The sequence below is a fragment of the Lactuca virosa genome, chromosome 8 (genome assembly GCF_052849685.1).
Source record: "Lactuca virosa cultivar CGN04683 chromosome 8, Lactuca_virosa_CGN04683_v6, whole genome shotgun sequence".
Classification (NCBI taxonomy): domain Eukaryota; kingdom Viridiplantae; phylum Streptophyta; class Magnoliopsida; order Asterales; family Asteraceae; genus Lactuca; species Lactuca virosa.
In genome coordinates, this window is record NC_136433.1 from 223417929 (window position 1) to 223435708 (window position 17780).

General features: G+C 34.6%; 3 protein-coding genes across 4 annotated transcripts; all 3 read left to right on the forward strand.

The window, feature by feature from the left end:
• Nucleotides 1–3125: 3125 nt before the first annotated feature.
• LOC145134632 (uncharacterized) lies at nt 3126–8981 on the forward strand. 2 transcript variants are annotated; one of them, XR_013719247.1, is made up of 2 exons: nt 3126–3747; nt 8194–8981. XR_013719247.1 is itself a non-coding variant. In XM_079069479.1 (2 exons), the coding sequence occupies exons 1-2, from the start codon at nt 8042–8044 to the stop codon at nt 8932–8934; spliced, it is 813 nt and encodes a 270-aa protein (XP_078925605.1). In that variant the 5' UTR covers nt 8039–8041; the 3' UTR covers nt 8935–8981. The 2 variants fall into 2 exon arrangements, 1 of the variants encoding a protein (XP_078925605.1); XM_079069479.1 differs by lacking the exon at nt 3126–3747 and adding an exon at nt 8039–8113.
• A 1076-nt stretch (nt 8982–10057) lies between these two features.
• Nucleotides 10058–11806, forward strand: LOC145131284 (uncharacterized). The gene is made up of 5 exons (XM_079065997.1): nt 10058–10201; nt 10371–10502; nt 10583–10720; nt 10804–11010; nt 11559–11806. The coding sequence occupies exons 1-5, from the start codon at nt 10058–10060 to the stop codon at nt 11706–11708; spliced, it is 771 nt and encodes a 256-aa protein (XP_078922123.1). The 3' UTR covers nt 11709–11806.
• A 3422-nt stretch (nt 11807–15228) lies between these two features.
• On the forward strand, nt 15229–16451 carry LOC145131285 (uncharacterized). Its single transcript, XM_079065998.1, has 3 exons — nt 15229–15861; nt 15933–16038; nt 16213–16451. The coding sequence occupies exons 1-3, from the start codon at nt 15229–15231 to the stop codon at nt 16449–16451; spliced, it is 978 nt and encodes a 325-aa protein (XP_078922124.1).
• The last annotated feature ends 1329 nt before the right edge of the window (nt 16452–17780 follow it).

Consider the following 17780-nt stretch of genomic DNA (forward strand, 5'->3'; position numbering starts at 1 on the left):
TTCATAGTTGTTGTTATGGATTTATAAATAAGATTCGTCAGTAGTTCCAATGTCGTATTACTGATTGATCTACTTACGAGGATGATGTCTAGGCCGGATTTAGTGAGGTGTTTAATTAAAGTGGGATTTCCAAACAGTTGACTTTGTATACCAAATGGACCCTACGTCCAATACGATCCTACCTGGTTATCCCTTATCAGCTATAAATTAGTAGACTTTGGAATTAATGATGGATCTAGGCTATCTTTATTCATAAGTAATATTAGCCTAAGACTTAGTGTTAATTGAACCTAGGTCACGTCAAAGGAAAAGCCAAGTGCTAAAGCGAAGTGCTGTCTGAGTTTCGAGTCATCACTTTAGGAAGTGAGTGCATATTTACTTTCATCTTACACATAGATATAAAGTATGTATGATAATTACATGTTTTATGTGCCTATTATCTATGTTTCTGATATCTATGCTAGATGAACAATATATACATGTTTTATTTTAAACTGTATTAGTATTTTTACTGCCTATAAATACATCAGGTAAGGATGGGTAGATGTAAGATGCTATAGATGACGAGAGATGAAAGATGATATAAATGATGAGAGACCTTGACTTTAAAGATGATCTAGTCATCTAGCGGAGTATAGATGACGATCACCGACTATTCTAGAGATTCTAGTGGAACGCTAGCACACCCGGGCAAGCACATCGACCATGTGCGCGGCGGGCAAGGCCCTTGCACGGCGCGTATGCCCAGCCTATAAATAGACGCCATAAGCTCATTCCTTTCCCACAAAATTTGATTCTCTCTCTCGATTACTCTCGATTTGGTCCGAATTCTTCTTAGAATTTAGGATATTTTGGCAAGTTTAGAAGTCCCTAGGAGCCCGATATCTAGTAGCTATCACTCCGAAGTTCTGACAGTGCAATTTTCGAACTTTTGTCCAGTGAATCTCTGTAAGTTAAATTACACTCTATTTTATTCTAGTGTGATTTATGTTTAAAATGCATAGTCGTTGTTATGGATTTATAAATAGGATTCGTCAGTAGTTCCAATGTCGTATTACTGATTGATCTACTTACGGGGATGATGTCTAGGCCGGATTTAGTGAGGTGTTTAATTAAAGTGGGATTTTCAAACAGTATACTTTGTATACCAAATGGACCCTACGTCCAATATGATCCTACCTGGTTATCCCCTATCAGCTATAAATCAGTAGACTTTGGAATTAATGATGGATCTAGGCTATCTTTATTCATAAGTAATATTAGCCTAAGACTTAGTGTTGATTGAACCTAGGTCACGTCAAAGGAAAAGCCAAGTGCTAAAGCGAAGTGTTGTCCGAGTTTCGAGTCATCACTTTAGCAAGTGAGTGCATAGTTACTTTCATCTTACACATAGATATAAAGTATGTATGATAATTACATGTTTTATGTGCCTATTATCCGTGTTTCTGATATCTATGCTATATGAATAATATATACATGTTTTCTTTAAACTGTATTAGTATTTTTACTGCCTATAAATACATTGGGTAAAGATGGGTTGATGTAAGATGATAGAGAGACCTTGACTTTAAAGATGATCCAGTTATCTAGCGGAGTATAGATGACGACCATAGACTATTCTAGACAGTCCAGTGGAACGCTAGCAGACTCGTAACCTGTAGGTGTTTTTGAACTAAGTGTTCACCAGGTGTACTCCATCCCTACATGGTTACCTTATTAAAATATAGTGCTATGGAATCCCATGAGCATTATTGTCTATCCCGAAGATAATCCTTAAGATATGTCCCCAAAATTACATTCTTTAGGGACAGAAAGTGAGGATAACGGTAATGAGTAATCGGGTTGAATGTTTGGATGAATATATATATATATATATATATATATATATATATATATATATATATATATATATATAATTAAAAGAATATAATTATTGTGCGTTGAGAACCCTATGTGTTCACCAGGCCCCAAGCCTGACCCACTCAGTTTCTTGTATTATAGGTAGTGGCACAAGAGCACCAATATGATGTTATGATGAGTGATTTTAGGATGCTTATAGGCCAAAAGTTTAGATAAACTAGTGCAAGGCATGTATTATTGCCGTTTATGCTTAGGCACTGTATTGACGATGACATTCCAAAGTTTTTAAATAAAATACATTTCTTCGGAAATGCTTTGATAATATTATTATCATATTTTTGGGAACAAAATCCGCAATATTATTCTTCAAAAAGGATACTCTGATTTCAAATAAACATAAATAAATCGGTTTTTTCTGGCTGTGAAATTGGGGATGTCACAAATAGACCCAACGATCCTAGCCTAAACAAAATTTCCTCGAATATTAGGAAAATAACATACCTCCAACCTCATCAAACCCATGAATCTCTAAAATCACTTTCACCCAAAGAGCCTCTTGATTAAAGACAAAAATCTATCTCCACTTTTCAAGGAGAACAAAGTTAAAAGCATCTAGACTCCCAGTAACAATTCCACCTTTCTCTTTAGAAGCCAAAACTTGATTCCAAGAAATCCAAGGAATTCTAGAATTACCATTATCTCTTCCCCTAAAATAAAATTAGAATGGAGTGACTCTAATTTCTTTTTTTCTTGGACCGACATTTTGAACATCGAAAGATAATATATACCTAACGAAAAAAGAACAAAAGAGACCAAAGTCGATCTACCACCAATAGACAACATACTAACTTTCCATTTAGAGAGCCTCTTTGTGAATTTATTAAAAATCGGATCCCAACTATTAGTTTTAGCCATACTAGCCCCCATTAGAAGACCCAAATACAAGAAAAGTAGTTTTTCTGATTTACACCCCGTCACTTCAGCCAAACTATAAACTTCCGAAAAATCAACTCCAAATCCAAGCAAGTTTGATTTATGAATATTTATTTTAAGTCCTAAAAAACGGGACACCAGCATGGAACCAATTCTAGCACGCGAAAAAAAAGAAGAAGCTACAATAGCATCTTCTATAGCAACATGAAGCGCCTCCATAACAATAATAAATAGGAACATGGAAAGAGGATCACCTTGAAGAAGACATCTTTCAATAATAAATTCACCCATCGGACTTTCTTTAATCAGAATAGAAGCCTTTTCCAAGTAAAGACACTCCCAAATCCAGTTTACCCACTTACTTCCAAAACCCATGAAATGCATAATCTATTCAAGAACTTCCAAAGAGATAAAGTCATATGCTTTTTCAAAAACAATTTTAAACACCATCAATATTTTCTTCTGTGATTTATACCAATCAATAATCTCATTTACCATGAGAGGACCATCCAAGGTCGGCATATCTGCCGACCTGAGATGAAAGCAGATTGCTTGAAGCTAATGATAGAACCGATCACAAAAGACATCCGAGAAGCAAGGATTTTAGCAATAATTTTATATTGACCCCTATGAGGCTGATTGGACGATAATCAAAAACCACTACTGGACTCTCAACCTTAGGAATAAGAGTAATAAAAGAAGAATTGATGCCAAACGTGATTTTTCCGATAGCAAAAAAAACTGGATCACAAAAGCCATGATATCATCTTTCAATTCGCTCCAATATTTTTTTTATAGAAAGTGAAAGTGAATCCATCTAGTCCACGAGATTTATCCGAACCACATGCCTAAACCTCTTCTCTGACCTCCTGCTCATTAATTAATCGATCTTTTCGAAAAAGGACACTTGCTCGGGAGAAAGAGAACTATGCGATTCACTTCTACGCAACATAGGTGAGCCTTCAAATCTTTTGAGTTTATCTTTGTAGAAATTAAAAAATATATGTTTAACTTGATTTGGTTCAGTAATCTAATCTCCTTCATATTTAACCCCTTGAGTCGTCAATTGCCTTCGTTTTTTATTGGCCAAAGTATGAAAAAACTTACTGTTTTCATCAACTTCCACACCTGCACTTTAGCTTTTTGAATCAGATCAACCCTTTAAAGTTTTTCTGAATCACTAAGCACCTTAATATAATTCTTCCTGCTTAGCATGACTTCTGTAGTCCCATTCGTACTCTCCAAAAGCTTCTCGGTTTCATTAATAGCCAAAAGAAGGTCTCTTTTTTTCTTCACCCTCTCGACAATAACATCACATAACCATTCTTTTATTTTAATTTTAACCATCTTCAATTTATTCTTAAAAACAATGAAACTATTTGAATCAAAAGAAACATGGGTATTAGGCCACACATTCTTAAAAACATGGGCATACAACAATATCTAACCACGTGTTAAAAAACTTGAACGAAACTGGGCCATAATCTTGAAACGATTGAATAAGGATAATATGTCGATGATGTGAAACTGATACGAGTCCCAAGTCATCCATAAGGCCTCCACCAAATATATTATGCGCTAAATGGACAAGCCTTTGCAACACTAATTACGATCCATTTTCTATTTGTTAGTATTTGCATGGAAATTCCTCACTATGTGAACCGTTGAATTTCCCCACTTTTAGTGCATGCATATTTTCTTATAATTTGACTTAATATTTCCATGTTAGTTACCCACGTATTCATTTACCATGTTTTGCATTATTCCTAAATTCTAGTAGTAGTGGTGTTTTCTATTTACTATTTAAGAAGTCATGTATTTTCATTTTATATAAAAAAGAATTATCAGTAAAGTATCTATGTTTGTGTTTCTTATTTCTTTGGGAGATTAGCCATCTCAAATTGGCCTTATCTTGGAGATTGACCATCTCGAATCGGTCTCTATCAGAAACCAACCTATCTAGAGCTATAGCTTTCAGATTATAAACAATACCTATAATGGGGTTTAAAATACAAACTGTGGACACCATAAATACATATCAAATCATGTAATGGGGTTAACCTCATGTAACATAACAAACATACAAGCCTACATAGCGTTTTATTGTATGCAAATGTAAAATAAACAACATTTTAGAGTACAAAATGATGCATATTGAAGTCCGAAACCAATACAATTTGTCATAAATTTAACAAGGAGGTAAATAAACTCACAAAAATCAAAATAGATTTTGATACAACATAAGAAAATTGTACCATTTAATACAACCAAAATACTATAGGTGAGAGGGAAGAGAATATTTTTTTTCAAAATATTTTGTTGCAAATGAAATAAAATATATTTTATATACATGATTACTCTAAAATGGACACATTTAGAACTAAGAGGTCATTTTGATAAAACTCAAAAACTATAATCCTTTTCCATTATTTACCAAAAAAATAAAAAACATGACACTCTTTAAAACACAAAGTAATGTTGGTAAACAAACCAAAAAAACTTCCGACGTGGACGCAATTTGAACATTTTAAATCAATTTTCATTTTTTAATTAGATCAAATCCTAAATAGATCAAATCCTTTATGCACACGTATTGTGGATTTCTATAAGTTAATGTTGGTACATTGTATGTTATATGTTTCCTTTTTTACATATTTTAATCAACTACTATAAAATAATAACTAATAATAATAATAAATATATTTATGTAATTTAACAGAACTATACAACAAGAGAAATAAGAGAAACTAAAATATATAAATCAGTTTCTATACAGTTCCAAAATGGGAAAGGTACATGTCACTACTAGAAAACATGGGGTTTTCCTACGGAAAATTTCCGTAGCTAATTAGCTACGAAATTGCTACGGATCCACTACAGAATGAGACGCCCTAATTTAGCAACGGAATAGCTACGGATGTTAGTCCGTAGGTATTCCGTAGCTAATGAGCTACAGAATAGCTACGGATGGTAATCCGTAGCTATTTCGTAGCTCATTACCTACAGAATGGCTACGGAATATCTACGGATACAAATCCGTAGCTATTCTGTAGCTAATTAGTTACGGAATAGCTACGACCTAGCAACGGAAGAAAATAGCTACAGAATAGCTACGAAATAACGACAGATTTATAATTTCCCATTATTATTATTTTTAAGACACGAACAATTAAAAATCATACTAATAATACTATTAATAATAATATTTATAAACATCATAACAATATATAATAATTGTAACAAATGTGTTTAACACACAAACAAACGATTAAACAAAAAAAACTATGTTTAACACATCAATAAGGTGAAATAATCTATGTTTAATTTATAAATAATGAAAAATGATTTTAATAAAGGGAAATATGTATGTGTATGTGTATTTATGAATTTATGTATGTACGTACGTATGTATGTATGTATGTATATATGTATGTATGTATGTATGTGTATGTACGTGAATGTAGGTGTGTATCAAAATGTATGTGTGTATGTGTATGTGTGTATGTATATGTGTGTATTTGAATGTGTATGTGTATGTGTGTATTTGAATGTGTATGTGTATGTTTATGTGTATATGTATGTGTATGCTTGTGTGTGTATTTGAATGTGTATGTAAGTACATGTGTATGTGTGTGTATTTGAATGTGTATGTTTATGTTTATCTATGTGTGTATGTGTCTAAGTGTATGCATATCAAAAATCGCAAATATAAATAAGTATTACAATTTTAAACCATTAAACGAGTAATGGATCCCGAATGTACATACGACTTTATGAATGATATTAATAGCTATAAGTTGGTGAAAATATAGATAATCATGTATAATAGAGGTGTGAAAAAAACGAAGCGAAAAAAACGACGTATGATGCCCGAAAAATCGAAAATAAGAAAAATCTGTAGCTAATTAGCTAGTCCGTAGCTAATTTGCTACGGATTAGCTACGGATTTTTCTTATTTTCAATTTTTCGGGCATCAAATGTTGTTTTTTCCGCTTCGTTTTTTTCACAACTCTATTATACATGATTATCTATATTTTCACCAACTTATAGCTATTAATATCATTCATAAAGTCGTGTGCACATACGGGATCAAGTACTCGTTTCACAGTTTAACAATGTAATGACTATATTTTTCACCAACTTGTGATGGGTTTATATGTGTATACATAAATGAGTTGTGGTATATATGTATGTGTATATGTGTATGTATACGTGTTTGTGATTATTTAGATGTGAATGCAGATCATAAGCATTATAGTTTTAAACCATTAAACGAGTAATGGATCCCGTATGTGCACACGACTTTATGAATGCTATTAATAGCAATAAGTTGGTGAAAATATAGATAATCATGTATAATAGAGGTGTGAAAAAAACGAAGCGGAAAAAATGTAGTTTGGTACCCGAAAAATCGAAAATAAGAAATTTCCGTAACTAATCCGTAGCTAATTAGCTACGGACTAGCTACGGAATTCTAACGGAATGTTCTTTCCGTTAGAATTCCGTAGCTAGTCCGTAGCTAATTAGCTACGGATTTAGCTACGGACTAGCTACGGATGTTTCTTATTTTCGATTTTTCGGGCATCAAACGTCGTTTTTTCCGCTTCGTTTTTTTCATACCTCTATTATACATGATTATCTATATTTTCACCAACTTATAGCTATTAATATCATTCATAAAGTCGTGTGCACATACAGGATCAAGTACTCGTTTCACAGTTTAACAATGTAATGACTATATTTTTCACCAACTTGTGATGGGTTTATATGTGTATACATAAATGAGTTGTGGTATATATGTATGTGTATATGTGTATGTATACGTGTTTGTGATTATTTAGATGTGAATGTAGATCATAAGCATTATAGTTTTAAACCATTAAACGAGTAATGGATCCCGTATGTGCACACGACTTTATGAATGATATTAATAGCAATAAGTTGGTGAAAATATAGATAATCATGTATAAGAGAGGTGTGAAAAAAACGAAGCGGAAAAAACGACGTTTGGTGCCCGAAAAATCGAAAATAAGAAGCTCCACTTAGCATCTTTGTCGTCCCACAAAGTCACAGGTTTTCGAGTGGAGAAGCTCCACTTAGCATCTTTGTCGTCCCATCAAGAAGATTATATGAAAAAAGTGGAAAACGAGAACCCTTGAGTGATAAAGACCTTCACAAGGCGCATACTTACATATTACTTAATTGTAAAGAAGTTAACCCTTACATCATCGAGTTTGATGAAATGGTCATGAGAACGAATCCAAAGGAATCCGTTTCTGATTTAAGAGATAAATATTTTGCTGAATGGTTTGAGGACAGAGTAAGTAGAACCAGTTCAATCGTATTGATTATTATTAATGAATCATTAACCAACACAATGTGTGTATGTTTTCAATGTAGATAATGTATAAGACACCCGATGGAAGTGCTAGACACTTAGAAGTTATAGCTACGAAACCATCGAGACATGCTTATTTTCATAATGGGTATTTTGTAAATGGTTATAAGTTCCACACTCAACAATACGGCGAGGGTCGTGCGACGAATAACTTTGGAGTATGTGTGAGAGGGGAGACGTATAATGCCGAACAAGAGTCAGACTACTACGGCATATTGCAAGAGATCTTAGAGATTGAGTATTATAGCAGCGGACCGTCGACTGTTGTACTGTTTAATTGTATTTGGTTTGATAACAAAGACGGTGTAATAGTCAACAAAAACAAGTTGATTGATGTCAAACCCAAATCTCGACTTCAAACTGACGATCCTTTTTGTTTGGCATCACAAGCTGAACAAGTGTTTTATACACCATACCCTTCAATGACAAATGAGACGAAAGATAAGTGGGCGGTTATCAAAACAAAACCAAGAGGGGTATTTGAAGTCACCGAAGCTGAAATGGAAGCAGATGAAATGTGTCAGGTTGAAGAACAGTTTGAGTCACCCCTTACTGTAACTCGTGTGGAACGACTGTGCCTATCCTCAACTATAAATACATATGAGCAAATATCTGATGACGAGAATGAGAGAATTGGGGAGGAAGACGAAGAAGTGGAAAATTTTGAAGACGGAGATGATGAAAACGAGTTTTATTATTCAGAAGAAGAATTTGAAGACGAAGATGATGGGGACGAATGTTAGGAGCATTGTCTTTTGTTGATGTTAGGAGCATTGTCTTTTGTTGATGTTAGGAGCATTGTATTTGTTGATGCTAAGCATTGTCTTTGTTTTAAACTTTAAAATTAAACGTTGTTTTGTTAATGATTTTGATTTGGACATCCCGTTGTTTTAAACATTTGTTTCATCATGACTTATCAATCTTATATTATATATCTGATCATTATTGGTCTATTAAATGCAGCATGTCGGGTAATGGACGCAAGGGTAAAGGCCACAGTACCAACACTTCTTCTAGCAGTGCGGGGCATAGGAGGAGGGGAGGGTTATCCCCTAATTCTACCGACGAGCCACGTTATAGGACGTCACTCATACCGATCGATACACCGATAGTGACAGGAGTCGCAGGCTCCAACGATCAGGGTGCCATTAATGAACAAACCGGCATGGCTGATCCTTTAGCAGACTTGGCTGGGATTCTTCGCCAACAGGCTCGAGGGATGGGTCATATGTCCCAACTCATACAGACAAATTATAGGCCCCAGCTCCCATAGACGTTTTATAGTCCCCAATCCCCACAAATGGGTTATACGCCCCAGTTTCCAAATACATGTGTTGAGTTGCCGACCCCACAAATGGTTTTGAAGTCGGGTGGTCATTATGGATTTGAGGAGTACAATTTTGAGGGTGCAGATGCACAGGCAACCTTTCGGTCGCCACAGACCCCGCACACGCCACGACCACCGAACACGCCATCGACGCCGCATGACTCCACTTCTAGAGGTGTTACGGGCGGTCACGACTCGAATGCGAGTAATTTTCAGGACTCTTTGTTGCCCCTCATCAGCCGAAAAGGGAAAAAGTTAGTGTTTTCATATTTTAAAACTTTAATTTTTGATGTTAAAATTCTACTTATATAGTTCTTTTCAATGCAGATTTGGGTCTAGGAAAATCCATAGCACGTGTATTAGTCTCTTTTGGGAGAATATGGATCATCCGTGGCCCCGGTTCAGTGATATTCCCTATGAGGCTCTTCTGCAGATGTTTTCGCGTTTCAAGGCAATATATTAAATATTAATTATTGTATATTATACTCATTTGTTTATAGTTTGTATTTTTAAATTTACTTTTTATTTTTTTACATACCATGTACAGGTGGCATTCACTAGAGAATAGTAACATATTTGATGCCTTCAAGTGTGTCCTCAAGGATAGATACAGGGATCGGATGAAGCGTATCAGGATTAAATCTGGGGACATGGCACGAATTGATGAAAAACCCATCCCCCAGGTCATTGTACCTACTTCGAAGGGATGCATAACTACCGCCCCCGAGCGAGTACCGGAGAATGTGTGGCTACGTTTGTGTGATGTAATGGATATGATACATTATTATCTATTTTGTTGAGTTTTAATTTCCTATTGTATTAGTATACTTATATTTTTTTTTCTTTTCACAGCATTGGTCCACAGATAAGTGGAGAAAGAATTCAAAAATTGCTCAGCAGAACCGCAAAGTCGCAGATGCTAATGGGTCGACAGCAAGGCACACCGCGGGTAGTATAGGATTTGACGAGCACCGTAACAACTTAGTAAGTATCATAATTATAAATTTTATTATCTTATTTTTTTTAACACTAACTACATCAATTATACTTTGTATTTTATGTAGGAAAAGATGATGGGTAAACCACCCACACAATTTGATGTTTTCATCAAGACGCATGGCACAACTGAGGTGAAAAAAATATATTTTGCGAGAGATCATGAAAATCTCGAATATTGCTCACAAACTGCCAAAGAAGCACAAGTAACTTATCTTTTATCATTTATGTATATTGATTGTCTCAGTATTTCTGTACATGACAATGATACTATTTTGGTAATTTGTAGGAGGCGTATCTACAGGCGTTGGTCAAAAAATACGGAGAAGACTCTTCAAACCGTAAAGATGATGCAGGGGTATGGGAGGAAACCCAACTAAGGAGAAACGGAAAGAAGAAGGGTGATATCTATGACATTGGAGCATCAGATATACATTTTGTGATTTCTGGGACACCATCTTTCCAATCCACCCAATCAGATAGTACACAACAAGAGGTATGTTGTTATGGTTTAAAAGTTAAGTAGTATGTTGATAATATTGATTAAGTTGATAATAAACAAAAGTACGTTGCTATTATGGTTAAAAGTTAGGTAGTTTGTTGATAATATTGATTAAATTGATAATAAACAAAAGTGCGTTGCTATTATTGTTAAAAGTTAGGTAGTTTGTTGATAATATTGATTAAATTGATAGTAAACAAAAGTACGTTGCTATTATGGTTAAAAGTAAGGTAGTTTGTTGATAATATTGATTAAATTGATAATAAACAAAAGTACATTGCTATTATGATTAAAAGTTAGGTAGTTTGTTGATACTATTGATTAAATTGATAATAAACAAAAGTACGTTGCTATTATGGTTAAAAGTTAGGTAGTTTGTTGATAATATTGATTAAATTGATAATAAACATAAGTACGTTGTTATTATTGTTAAAAGTTAAGTATACTGCTATAAGTATTATAAACAAAAATGCATTGTTATAATAAACTAAAGTACATTGCTAATATTGTTTAACTATTGAATTGTGTTGCCATTTTTTTAGGTTGATAGGTTGCGTGCACAAGTTTCTACCATGGAACAACAACAACAACAACAACAAATGAAAGAACAAATGGAAATGGTTATGAGGATGATGAATATGTCTGGAAATCAACCTCGTGCTCCCCCCGATAATCCACCTGAGGACAATTGATAAGTATTTTGGGACAATTGATAAGTATTTTGGAACAATTGAATTTGTAAACATTTGGTATTGTTTGTTTTGTTAATTAGTGCTTACTTTTGTAAGATATTTTGGACAATGGAATGGAATGTGTCAAACTTGGTATTAGGGACATTTTTTGTTGTATTTTATATGGTATTTGGGACAAATATGAATTGAATGTCGTATTTAACAAAAAATTGGAAATTTTTAAATTTTTAATTTTTTTTTAAATAAAACGAAGTTAGCTACGGAATAGCTACGGATTTCCGTAGCTATTTAGTTCCGTACCTATTCCGTAGCTATTTGGATCCGTAGCTATTTAGTTCCGTAGCTATTCCGTAGCTATCTAGTTCCGTAACTATTCCGTAGGAATTCCGTAGCTATTTATTTTCGAAGCTATTCCGTAACTATAGTAGCTACGGAAAATTCCGTAGCTATTCTGTAGCGCTTCTGTAGCTATAATTTAGCCACGGGCCATTATGCTACAGCCAATTTTCCGTAGCTATCTGCTTATAGCTACGAAATAGCTACAGATTGTGTTGTAGCTATTGCACCAATTTTCTAGTAGTGTGTCTCTACGAATCAAATGTGACATGAGATCTCATATCAGTCTCAGCTAGCTCTCAATGGCCATAAATGCCTGAAATTGGTTCTGTTCTTGTATAAGGGTTTTACTTTTACATCAACACCCATGTGAAATATCCAACATATAATGTGTCAAATACTTATCATCTAAAGAAACAGAAGAATTCTTTATAAACTCCAAGCAATCAGCAATGGCTTCTGCATAGAAAGAATTCGATCTTAACCTACAAACATAGCTCTGATCAACATTCCCTGTCGTTACTGTGCTTTTGGGGCTACTACAATCTCTTACCTTGCTACATCTCTTCGACCTGCTTTTGGTGTATAACAAAGAAGAAGAATACGACTTCCATGATCTTATAAGAATCTTGAAGAAATTAAATAACTTTGTACGTAACCCTTGAACTGAAAATCTTTTCGGGTTGACCCGAAAACCTCTTGATTTGTGATGTCTTCTGAAAACTGTGGTGTAACTCGTTGGAATCATTTGAATCTATTGTGTGTTTATTTGATTTGGAGTAGGACTGTAGAAGGTGAAAGAAAAACTAGTTGTGTCTTGATTGTGGTTGTTTATATAGAGATAGAATGGAGGGGTGAAAGTTGGGCTTTTGTGAAAGATGAAGGTGCAAGTAGTCTGTTATGAAGGTGAATTTGAGGGACGCCCTACATTATTCGGTTCGGTTTTTCGGTTAGATCGGTTTGGTTTTATCGGTTCTTTTTTTATATTTAAAATCTACCCATAACCAAACCAATTAAGGTTCGGTTTAATCGGTTTCGGTTTGTTCGGTTCGGTTTACCGGTTAAACCAAATAAAATTTCGCACGTAAAAATAAATATTAAACTAAAAGAAAAAAAAACTTACTAAACTATTATCAAATAAAAAAATATAGTAATATATAATATATTATATTCAATCTTTCATGACGTATTGTGTTGTCTTGAAGAGCCGATAATGACACACAAGTTGTAGAGATTGGTTAATATAACTTTAGTTGTATATGAAGATAACATAAATGATTGAAGGTTAATTGACATTTTGTTAATTTGTTTTTGCTTTTTAATACAAAATATAAAACAATTATAAATTTATAGTGATTTTTAACTAAATAATAAGTTATGAAAATCTTAGTACTAATCTATAAATTTATATATAAAATGTCAAGTGATATATATATATATATATATATATATATATATATATATATATATATATATATATATATATATATATATATATATATATCTTTTTTGGTTTTTCGGTTTAACCAAAACAATTAAAATTTAACCAAAAACAAAACAAACCAAATAAGATATCTTTATATGGTTAACCAAACCGAATTAACCGAAAACCAAATAAACCAAACATCATTTGGTTCAGTTTTGGTTTTTTATCACACCCTAACGGTGAGGTTTGTTTGGCTTATGAAATTTGTATTTCAAAATGTTATAAAAGGCTATTAGTTATATATTTATAAAGTTAATGTCAATTTAGGCCTACAATTTTTTTCCATTTGTTTTAAAATGTCCATCATATATTTTTTTGGAGGTGTTGTTTAAGGGCATAAGGTGAACTTTGTCAGGTTTAAATGGTCCTTATCAATATTTTGAAGGACTAATCTGTTACCCCTTTCCTTTGCCATCAAATATAATGCCACCTATTAGCTCAAAAGTCTTCCTATGATCTTAATCTCTACAGGCTTCCCACAATCAATCACAAAAGTCGTTGACTTTTTTCCCCTTCCTTTACTCCGACACCTCCTGCTCGACTCATCTTTGCTTCTTTTTCTATATCTCGTCTAGATATCGCATCATTGAAAGACCTTGCCAAGCACATGAATGGATTTTTCTTGGTCGCTAAGGAGGCCATGAGACGGGGCCATGTCATTATCAGCCACCGGCATATCTGGTCTCACTAAAGGCGACGTTTGCGATTTCGTGATTACTGGTACCAAACCCATTGAGTTTTGTATGCCGAAGAGAGAGAAAGAAAAGGTTAGAGAGAGAGACCTACAAAAAAGAAAGAATGATCATTAGAGAGAGACGCAGACAGTTCTAATGAGTTAAGGATGTTAGTGATTTTAGTGTCACCATGTCATTTTATGTAATTGGAACTAACATGTGAGCTAAGGGGCTTCATAATTTGTACTCTAATATATGTACGGGTTTGTGATGAGTGCAAACATGTATAAGATCGAATTAGAAACCGGTTTGACAACAAGTCGGGGGTCCGGGGGCAGCGCCCCTTTGGCGGGGTCTAGGGGCAGCGCCCCAAGCGGGGTCCAAGGGGTAGAGCCCCTGGCTGGTAAAACTAATGAAATTGTTGATAGTTTTGGAAACCCTAACAAAATTCTTGAGAAGGGATTCACAATTTGTACTCTAACATATGGGAACATAGTGGAAAAATCGAATTTTTGAGGGTGATTATGGTAAAACTAACAAAATTCATTTGTTTTGGAAACCGTAAATCCTCATTAAATTCTGGGTTTCCCTGACTTACTTCCAAAGCAACCCATGACGGCCAACCATAAGAGGCATAAGAGGCAAACCCTAATCTTGTTTATTATATAAATGATTCTTCTCTTTGAGAATGGACACATGATCATTAGCTCTCTTTTCTTCAAATGCACATAAAATTATTCTAGCAATTTGGCTTACGATTTATGTGCCTAGACTCGTATGTGTCCTCTTGGATTATCCTAGGCTAAATTTCTTGCAACCCATGCATAGGGTAGAAATATCAGTTTGGAAATTGTTCACACGATCCAAGGGGTATCCAGATCTCCAACATAAACCCTAATTCCTCCAACAATCGAATTGATATTTACTGTTTCTGGAGATGGGAGAATCAATCCGCGAGATGACCACAAAGTTTGCAAAGTTGGAGTAGTTTGAAGGCGTAAATTTCAGGCGTTGGAAGAAGAAGATGCACTTTATGCTGACTACTCTTAAAGCAACATACGTGCTGACTACTCCAAGAGCACCAGAGGTTGAGGAAGGTGCTACTGAGACAATTAAAGAGATAAGGAGGAGACAGAAGTGGGACAACGATGACTACATCTGCAAAGGTCACATTCTGAACGGAATGTATGATGCTCTATTTGATATTCATAGTGACGCCTTGTGTGCCAAGGAGTTGTGGGACACCTTTGAATTGAAATACATCACTGAGGACGCTTCTAGCAAGAATTTTCTGGTGAGCGATTTTAATAATTTTAAGATTGACGGTTCAAGGTCTATCACTGAACAATACAATGAGCTCCTTGGCATATATGGTCAGTTTAAACTGCATCGTATGAATATGGAGGAATCCATTGCTGTGTCAAGCATCATTGACAAACTTCCTCTATCCTGGAAAGACTTCAAACATAACTTAAAACATCAAAAGGAGGAACTGTCTTTGGTTCAACTTTCTAGTCATATTCGTATTGACGAATCTCTTCGTGCGAAGGAAAGTGACAAATCTGATAAACCCAAAGGGAAAGATGAATCTGGACAGCCCTTGGTTCATATGGTTGAAAAAAAACCAAGAAATCAGAACCACAAGGACATGGCAAACGTAAGCAGGAACATGTCCCAAGAAACTCCAACAAAAAGAAAAAGGATCTGGTTTGTTGGAGGTGCAATCAGGTTGGGCTTTGCAAGCGTGATTGTCATGTGAATTTAGGCAACAATGGAGCTGGAAACAGTGGAGCCAATGGAAAGGTGAACGGGTCTTCGAACCAAGTTAAAGGAGGTCAGTTCTTGACTAACCTTGATAATTCTTATCAGAATTATGCTGATTATGTTTCATTCATTCCTGAATCACACTATGTACATGATGATGAAGTTGCTTGGTGGATCAACTATGGGGAAACGAACCATGTATGAAAGGATAAACAGATGTTTTAAACATTAACTCTGATTGAAGATGGTCCAGTGCTGAAAATGGGAGACAATTCTTTTATTCCAATTTATGGTGTTGGTGTCGTGTTTCTTGAATTTACTTCTGGAAAGACAATTAGGCTTTTTGATGTTTTGTTTGTTCCTAAGATTCGCAAGAATCTTGTTAGTTCTAGTTGTTTGAATTCTGATGGTTTTAAACAAGTTATTGAGTCAGATAAGTTCATCTTATCTAAGGGTGGAATGTTTTTGGCTTTGGATATTTAAATAATAGAATGTTTCGTTTGAATAATGTTAACAAATTATTACCTGTTCAAAATTCTGCATTTGTATCTTCTGCTTCTAATGTTGACAAATCTATGATTTGACATGTAAGATTAGGTCATGCCAACTTTAGAAGGATACACGAGACGTCAAAAGATGGATTAATTCCAGCCTTTGATATGACTTCTGATACATCTAAAACATGCATGCTTACAAAAGTGACAAAACAACCCTTTCCTAGTGTTACTAGAAATTCAGTTGTTTTGGAACTTGTATACAGTGACATGTGTGATTTTCACTCCACTCCTTCTTTGGGAAATAAAAAGTATGTAGTCACCTTTATTGATGACTGCACTCGGTTTTGCTATGTGTATTTGTTACATTCTAATGACGAAGCCTTAGACAAATTCAAAATATAGAAAACCGAGGTGGAATTACAATTGGGAAATCTGGTTAAATGTCTTAGGACTGATATGGGAGGTGAATATATGGATCCCATATACTTCCAATCAGTGGGTATCATTCATGAGACCACGACACCTTACTGTTGGATTAATGTCTAAGTCCATAACTATAATTGGTAAGACTTGACCCGGCCCGGCATGGTCCATTTGGGTTGCATGGCATCATGCATTTGGATAGACTATAATGAGAGAAATAACACTTAAGGTTGGTTAATATATTATAAGTTCTAATATATTAATAAGGTTATTTAATTAGTATTGATCAAGAATTAATTTGGAATTAATTAAGTGATCAAAATGAGACTAATTAAATATATGGGTTGATTGTGTAAATCATTCATTCTTATATATGTGGGCTTGTGATCCAAGATTCCTTATGTTGGACTAAGTCCATGGGGTGACCCATGGATACTCCATGGAGGTTAAAATCCATGGAGCATAAGGAATGGGTAAAGTTATGAGTTACATGGTGTAACCCTAATAGCCACCATATAAAAGAATCCCATGGCTCAAGAAATCGTGCACTAATGTGTGAGTGTGAGGGCTAGACGATTTCAAGGAGTGTTCAAGTTTCTCTCAAGTTATTCCAAGTGTATTTGGTGTTGTGTGAACCATTTGAGGTGTCACACTTGGGGCACTAGGCACTCAAGCTTCATGAAGACATTCTACATCAAAGAGGTATGTATTCTATCTTGTTATATTTATTATTTTGTATGCTAGATTAGGATAATACCTTGGATGTTCATAATTGTATGTATAATAGAGAAAACATAGATCCAAGGTATTTAGGGTTGCATGTACACTTAGGAGTGTTAGAATGCTCATAACCCAACAGTGGAATCAGAGCCTAGGCTTGTTTTCTTGTTAT